General features: G+C 37.7%; 1 protein-coding gene across 4 annotated transcripts in view; it reads right to left on the bottom strand.

The window, feature by feature from the left end:
* Positions 1-8,706, bottom strand: part of LUZP2 (leucine zipper protein 2) — a 479,617-nt gene extending 470,911 nt beyond the window's left edge. Inside the window, exon 1 of one of the 4 annotated variants that reach the window (XM_019519485.1) lies at positions 8,320-8,706. In XM_019519485.1, the coding sequence (XP_019375030.1) occupies positions 8,320-8,381 (62 nt within the window). In that variant the 5' untranslated portion in view covers positions 8,382-8,706. The remainder of the gene's footprint in view (positions 1-8,319) is intronic. The other 3 variants (XM_019519482.1, XM_019519483.1, XM_019519484.1) reach the window with 3 other exon arrangements.
* Between the last annotated feature and the right edge of the window lie 201 nt (positions 8,707-8,907).

The following is an 8,907-nucleotide window of genomic DNA, read 5'->3' as shown; positions in this document are numbered from 1 at the left end:
CTATTATAATCCCTGTTGACTTCAATGCAATGCCATTGCATTGAATAAGCATAAACAATCACTTCTATTACCCTAGAATTCACCATTAAAGTTTGTGTTTCATGAATGTCTTGGAATATATGAGAATTGTCAGATCAAACCTAGACTTTTCTTTCCTTTTTTAAGGTTAAAAAAAGTTTAAGATAATATCTTGTTTTTTGGAGTTTTTTTTAAAGGAACAAAGAAAACCCCTGGAAACCTCTATATTTTCAGATTTCATCAGTGCTGGAATTGGAAGTGTCAAAAAAACTACACAAGGAGCTGTTCTTTTGGTATTTCTGAAATCTTATGAGAAAGCCTGTTCTTTTCAAGTTTCTGATTCAATTTGGCAGACTACTAATTTTGGACACTCTTCCTAACCTTACTTTACTGCCTAGGATACAACACAAAATCCCAGCAACTCCAGTGATGCTTTTTGTTTTGTGTTATTTAAACCAGAAGCTAGTTGCAAAATTAAGAAGAAAAAATAGCACTTAACATTTTAAAATTTGTTGTCAAAAGGGCAGATATTAACAATTACGTAAGGCAGGATGGGTATGTAGTTTTAACCACTGTTAGATCAACCTCACAACAAGGTAATTAATTTATGGAGAAAACCAATTGCTTACATAAGATAGCTGACATTAAGGGTCTGAGGGTGTGCCTATGCTGAAGGCCTCAGTGCAGTGCATTGATACTTGCACTACTTTTCCAGGAGCTAGCTCCAGTATTCTATCACAAAGAAGGATATGTGAATACAGTGGCAAAAAAGAGGGTAAGAAAAGGTGTGTAATAATGTATTAAAACTAATCAAATTGAAATTTACTTTCTTCTATTTCTGATATTTACCACCACGGTAGTTTGTAGTGTCTGAAGAATTAAAATGTAATAATAGAATTGAATGGCACAAACTGCAGCTGACACCTGGACAGAATATTACAGATTAAAGGATGAGAGATAAGTTAAAGCTATATCTACACCAAAAACATTGTTCTTTGTTTTGAATAAAAGCAATATTTATGGATTGAAACTTTGCATATGCCTATCATACAAAACCACATAATAAAAAGGCACAACATTGTTTGACTCACTGAATAACTGAGATTTACCTGTTCACTGAGTGTTAGGTTATAAGCATTACTATCTGGAAACAGGTTTTAGTTAAATATAGGAATAGTATCAATATCATGAGAAGATCAAACAATAAGGACTGTTGTTTAAGGAGATTAAACAGTATTCTATAGCAATTACTAGTACTAAGGTCTGAACACAAAAGAGAATAGCAGCATAGTACTGCATTTCATCTCCACCTGGGGACAAACAATCCCTTACACACATACAGGTTTGGCAATGCTGATCAGACAAGCGCTATGAGTGAAAGAGACCTCGGGGTAATAATAGACCACAGTATGAACATGAGCCAGCAGTGCAAGACTGTAGCCAGCAGGGCAAATACTCTAGCATGCATCAATCGATGCATCTCCAGCAAAACCAAGGAAGTGATTCTTCCACATCACTCAGCATTGGTGAGACCACAGCTGGAGTACTGTGTCCAGTTTTAGATGCTGCACTTCAACAAGGGTATGGAAATGCTTGAGGAGGGAAGATCAGAGACTTGCACACCATGCCATATGAGGAAAGACTGAGGGACATGGGACTCTTCAGCCAGAAAAAGAGAAGGCTGAGAGGGGACTTGGTAGCAGCTTACTGCTACACCAGGGGAGTACATCAAGGGCTCAGTGAACAACTGATCACCAGGGCACCCTTGGGGAAAACCAGGAGTAAAGGCCACAAACTCCTGGAAGACCATTTCAGGCTCAAAATTAGGAAAAACTTCTTCACAGCTACGGTGTCCAGACTGTGGAATAATCTCCCTCCAGAGGTGGTGCAATCGCTTACCCTGGAAATCTTCAAGAGGCGATCAGATGGTCACCTCACTGGGGGTCACCTGACCCCAGTTGTCTTTCCTGCTTTGTGCAGGGGGACTGGACCTTATGATCTTCCAAGATCACAATCTATGCATCTATGAATTTCATTTAGGATTAGTCAGTATGCAAAAAACAGCTGAATCTAAACTTCAGAGGCTAAAATAACTTTCTATTATAATCCCTGTTGACTTCAATGCAATGCCATTGCATTGAATAAGCATAAACAATCACTTCTATTACCCTAGAATTCACCATTAAAGTTTGTGTTTCATGAATGTCTTGGAATATATGAGAATTGTCAGATCAAACCTAGACTTTTCTTTCCTTTTTTAAGGTTAAAAAAAGTTTAAGATAATATCTTGTTTTTTGGAGTTTTTTTTAAAGGAACAAAGAAAACCCCTGGAAACCTCTATATTTTCAGATTTCATCAGTGCTGGAATTGGAAGTGTCAAAAAAACTACACAAGGAGCTGTTCTTTTGGTATTTCTGAAATCTTATGAGAAAGCCTGTTCTTTTCAAGTTTCTGATTCAATTTGGCAGACTACTAATTTTGGACACTCTTCCTAACCTTACTTTACTGCCTAGGATACAACACAAAATCCCAGCAACTCCAGTGATGCTTTTTGTTTTGTGTTATTTAAACCAGAAGCTAGTTGCAAAATTAAGAAGAAAAAATAGCACTTAACATTTTAAAATTTGTTGTCAAAAGGGCAGATATTAACAATTACGTAAGGCAGGATGGGTATGTAGTTTTAACCACTGTTAGATCAACCTCACAACAAGGTAATTAATTTATGGAGAAAACCAATTGCTTACATAAGATAGCTGACATTAAGGGTCTGAGGGTATGCCTATGCTGCAGGCCTCAGTGCAGTGCATTGATACTTGCACTAGTTTTCCAGGAGCTAGCTCCAGTATTAGAAGCAGCATACTACTAAAGTGATAGCATGGAGCACAGTGTTTGGTAATTTACACTGTTGAGAAAGTTGGCAGCATTCAAATTAGATTGTTTAAAGCTGGCTCAGGAATCCTTACACACTGTGGTCTATATTGTTGGTATATTCAGATTCTTTAAGTCGCCAAGCAACCTTTTTCTCCCAGCAAGGCTCCTAGGAACAAGGATCATTGAACACCACTATCATCTTGAAGAATTAGGCCCTAAATCATAAGCCATTAAGGTGATTGTATAGACGTTGGGCCAGATCTATTGTCTGATTTACGTACATTGATTTCAGGGGAGTTGAAATCAATGGACTTATACCAGAGCTGGATCTGGCCTATTACGTTTAACGAATTGGTAAGGAGTGATATACTGGAGAAATAATCAAGTGTAGCTGTAGCTCAGTCTAGTGGCTCATCAGATGCATTTATCTGAAGATACTAGAAGGTCATGAGTCACGCACCAAATCCCACTCCTTCACACCCACCCCTCATATGCACACACAGAGACAACTTACCAAGCAGGCATACCATCCTGCGTAATTGAAATCAGAACGCTTTTGCAACTAAGAAAAAAAAACTATTCTGACATGGTAAAAGCAAATGGGAAAAGAAGTATAAGGAGGAGACATAAATGCCAGAGACAGTTAATGTCCCCATATTCCTGGAGGAACTCTGAAAGAATAACATAAAAGCAGTCACCATTATTCTCAGATCGTATAGTGACAGCAGCTGCTTTTTCCTGGTAAACTCTGCAGTCCATGTCTGAGAAACCCACTCGCCAGCACTATCTTGCAATCCTGAGGAAAATAGATATCCCGTACTCCACAATGTGGTCTCTGAAGGGAAAATAACTTGTGGCTATCAGAATACAGGTTGCAGCAATATCCTAACTCTAGTTGATGATAGCAACACACCAAAGAGGCTTCTCCTTTCACCTAGAAATGCAGGGTGGGGCCAGGGTTCAGTTGGTGATACCAATGAATACAGTCACTTACATTATCCAGTTAGAACACAATGAAACATGGGAAAGGTCTTAATGTAGGAAAGGGAATTGTCAACATTTTACTTCATCATCAATCATTTTAATACAGTCAATGGCATCCACCTTTACCCTTCTTCCAGACGTACAACAGGCTTGGGGAAAATTCAAATGCATCAGCTCAATAAGGCAAAATATTCCAAGTATTTTCACAGCATCTAAAAAGACACCAAAGCCAAAAAAGCAGTGGGGAAATCGCACCTGACCTCTAAACTGACATTCCCAGGGAAAAGGTATTAGCAGCCCTCTGAAGCAGTTTCCCATGCAGCACAAGATAAAGGGAATTCAATAGACCTCTTCTCCTTTCCTCTACCACTTCCAGACCTAAGTAGGTGCTGTCATGCTACCAGTGCACCGGCATTTATCTACTATAAATTAGCAGACAGTTTACATCCTGTCATAAGACACTGAGGTGGCATTCCTTTTTCTGAAGTGAATTACTGGCTGCTTTTTAAAGCAATTTAAGATTGCCACGCAAGTGTGTTATTTAAAAAAGAAAAATACCATTATCTACCTTTCCATTACTATTAAACTAATATTAAGTTCTTTCTCTTACTGCCCTCTCACTTGTACACCCATAAATGAGTTTCTGCAGTAGCAACATTATTATTGTTATTTAAATTGCATTTTTTAGTTTAGCGGCCCGTTTCCAAGTGTAAAAATCTTATTTCAATCAATTTAAAAATGTCTTGGTTTCCACCAAACTTTGTACTTGTCCAGGGAAGGTTTTGATATTACAGAAGGGGGCAAGATGTGCTCATAAGTTTCCTATAAACTAGAATATCCATAATATGGTGAATATTTTTCTAGGGGATCTTAGAAAAAGAAACAAAAATATTCGTTATTAATGAGTCAACCACAGAATCTGTTGTCATTCAGATTTGCTAAAATGGTCATTAAATATCTGTTCCCTAAAGGTTACCTTTGAATAAGCACTCAAATAAACATTAATCAGTTTAGATAGTTAAGCCTACCAATGTTGCAAAAAATCTTCAGTATTATTTACTGATCCTCCAATTAACTTGGGCATATCCCTGCACCCACCCAGCAGTCAGTGCTTACAAGAGACCTGCATGAAGTCAGTTACAGAATCGTGACCTTGGATGCCAAATACAACTCTTTGGATATCTTCACATATATTTGTGTGTCCCCTAGTTCAATATTAAAAATATTAAAATCTTTCAGGATCTCATACCAACATGTTTTGGACCTCTCAAAGCTACAAAGTACAGAAGCATATAAAATCTGATGAAGAATTAACCAACTATTTCAAACTTTAGAACAGGTTGCTTTAGGTTCAGTACTGAAATTGGTATTGTTATTAATTTAGATTTGCTCACCTCTGTTTCTCATCGGTCTGTTCCTCAAGCTATCCATGACAGTAGTTCTGCTGAAGTCAATTTAACCAATCATATTAGCAAGTACTCATGAATTGACTCACATATTTGCAATTGGTTACAGGGTGAAGAAAAGCCATTTACAGAAATAGAAAAAAAAATGGGAAAAGGGTATATTAAAAGCTGTTTTGGCACTATTTAGCTGAGGTTCCTGTCCCGTGTACTTATAAAAAATCTAAAGAAATGACTACTCCTAAATCTTATTTGTAATTCTTTTTAAACACCGTTAGTCCCAGAAGACAAATCAACACAATTTACATGCACAGTTTCAATGCAATAAAAAAAAAAAAGGTCAGGTTCCTGTAAGACTCCTCACAAAACTATGAAAATGTTATGCAAAGATGACATCACCATATGACAAGGAAGGGGGAAAAAAGCAACTTCTCACCTTTGTCATCAAGTAATTGCCCATTGACTTCATCACTGATAATGTATCAAGTGGAGATAGCTCTGCAAACACGACAATTTGACAGAAAGTACTAAAGAAATCTCATGGTAGAAAAGTTATTGCAACTCATGGTTGCTGGTTTGCCTGAGCTAAGCAGTTTCACACAGCAGGATAATAAGTTCCCCTCTTTGCTAAAGCAATTGTTCTTCAAACCTACTTTGTTTTGGCTCTAGCCCACACATTAACCATATGTTTGCAAGAAATACTGTGAAGAAGAATGGCCTTCTGCTAAAACAGATTAAAATGTAATCTCCTTCCAGTAAATGGCATATTTATAGCACTGTCATTTTATAAACTTTCACCATGTACACTTGAAAATTGCTGGATGCTTTACACCGCCAGTAAAATCAAGGAATCGAGAACAACTTCTCCAACATAATATTTCAACATTTTTAGGACTTTCCCCCTGATATAAATCTCTCACCCTAGATTCTTAGATTCCTGTTTACTTTTCTGCTTAATAGGACATCTAACAGGGTTTCAATAGAATTGGGTAAGTAACAGCTGCCGTTTACAATTTGTGACAAATGAGCTCAATATTAAGAAACACAACAGGGATTTACATTGAAACTCCATCCAAATACTGATTCTCACTGGTAAGTGTGATAATTTATTTGGATGATTATCTATTTTCAGCATTCAGTCACAGGAATTAGAAAGATGATATGCCACTTGCACATCTTGACTTCTAAATTGTTAGGGGGGTGGGGGGAGGTTCTCCTAGAACTAACTAATTGCATGTGGCATTCAGATGTCAACATCTACTTTCTGTTTATACTAGTCACAGACGGCAATAGGAAACAAAACCTATTTCAAAACCGGTATGTACTTACTATATATTACATGTTTTGTATGCAGGCAATATTTTTCATGTTAAAATGAAAGACATCTATTTTAATGCTTTTGGACCAGGTCTGTGGTCACATTTAAAAACTGTTTCCTTATATTTGCTAAAGTATATTATGTTGTGTTTTTCGTGTGTCCCCACTATGGAGACATGCAATAATTCTAAAAGGATTAACAAGGACACATTGGCAGCTGATAACTGCCTCAAAAACCCGCTTATAATGGAAACTTTCATTTGGGATATCTGGCTTCCCATTTTTCCCCCTTTCTAATAATCAACTCCGATGTAATTTAGCAGAGAATATATCATTTTAAAATAATGTCAAAGTATTAAATCAGAATTGACAGGAAGTTTCACACTTGACTGATAGTGAATGCTACCTCAGTCTCTTTATTGAATCAGAAAAGATCCATAGATAATTACTGAATCACAATATAAAACTCAAAAGAAAACTGCAAAATATTTCAAGGACTACTGAGTGATCTGTGCTGATTGGGATACAGCTTAAATCAGGAGTATTAGGAGGACGTGAAGAGGTGTAAGGTAGTCTAGCATTCTCGGTTCTCTCATCTACCTGAAACTTCACATCCTCATTCTGTCCCTTTTCCTCTCACCTACACTTGCAGCTCACATGTGTTCATTTCAAGCAATAGATATGACAGTTACTTTCAACATACCTTAAAGGGTGGGGGAGGAGAAGAGAAGGTGCTAATCAGTGAACACAAAGGGCTCCTCCAAAAAACACCAACATGAGTATTTTATAGAGAATAAGAAAAGAGGGGATGGACACATTTCCTTGACATTGTGATTACACATTTGGAGGATCTGCAAGTATACACGGTATTTATTAACAAATACAGCAGAAGATATACCAAATATCTGTTGATGAGTATCAGAAAGCATGAAAGCTTAAAATCAACAGCGGTGCCATTTAAAAGCAACTTTCCATCTCTGAACAATGTGATAATGGGATAGTGCTGTAGCTTTATCCTGCCTTTACTGAACAGACTATCCCTCCAGCACTGTGAAACCACTAACTGCTAGGGGGGAAAATGTTTCATATGATATATATCATCAAAATGCTGCATTGTCAGCTCTGGTTCTTATTTTAATCATTGATAGCCTGGGTTCATATTTTAATCAATGATCTATTGCATTCATACCTTAGGGAGTAATGCAGTAACTTTTTAGCATGTTTCTAGGCACCTTGGTACCACAGCAAGCTCTTACCTGCGTTTCAGAATACATACAGTAAATCCTAAACAAGACTGCACTGCAACAAGGCTATTCTAGTGTTTATTTTCAGCATTTTAAAGGGGGGGGGAAACATTAGTATGTTATCAATTTAGTTTCTTCAGGACCACAGACTACCTGCTATTGCTGCTGTACATGTCCATCTTACTGTTTGTAAAATGCACCCCCAGCCCCCCAGCCAAACAAGCTTTGGAAAACTGTATAGCATGCTTCATTCGTATGAAAAGATAAAAGCATAAACAGCCTGGAGCGTCCAAGTTGAGATTCAGTACCTCTCAAAGTATCAGAGAGGTGGAGGGAAAAAATCAGTTCAAGAAGAGACACTCTGAACTTACAATGGAAGAGGCTGGAATCCATCTCTCTTTTTAAAGAAAGAAGAATGAATCTTAAAAGAATAAAACAGCAGACAAAACAGAACTCCAAGTGAAACAGCCTTTTGTACTCACCTAGTGCTGAACACCAGAACAGGAAAGAGAGGCAGCAAGTAATAGGCAGAGATGAATTTCATATTGTAGCTCGTCTGATCTGTTTTGTCGGCTTCCTCTCTCACTATCCTCTTCCCTGTCTCTCTCCCACAGGCTTTCTGTTTTCCAAAGCCCTGATTCAGAAGACAGCCGCTCGGGTGTGTGAAGGTCCGTCGATCTGTAAATGCAGACAGACCAACAGACTGACTAATGAAGAGAGCTTAGAGTGGGGTTTGAGCTTTAGGAGTGATGTCACAGGCAATGGAGCTGCTGCTGCAAGCCTACTGCCTGATAGCCTGTGATTATTCAACACAGTGACTCTATTGATGTCCTGAAGGATTTGTTATTACTAGCAGTTTAAGTGGCAACCAGGGAGAGAGGAGAACACAGTGGTTGGCACTTAACTCTAAGGTTATAAGAGTGCCTTGAAGATTCTGCCTGGAAGAAAAAAAACCCTACAAAATATCTGCAATAATTAAGATCATATTGCTTGGAAGAAGTAAATCTGCATAAGCTTCACAGTATAGAAACAGGTTCTCCTAATTTAAAGTAACACACAGATTCAAATCA

This window comes from Gavialis gangeticus, unplaced genomic scaffold (assembly GCF_001723915.1).
Source record: "Gavialis gangeticus isolate Ggan-Ray unplaced genomic scaffold, GavGan_comp1, whole genome shotgun sequence".
Classification (NCBI taxonomy): Eukaryota; Metazoa; Chordata; order Crocodylia; family Gavialidae; genus Gavialis; species Gavialis gangeticus.
Note: the sequence above shows the minus strand (reverse complement) of the source record. Positions and strands in the feature narration are given on the sequence as shown.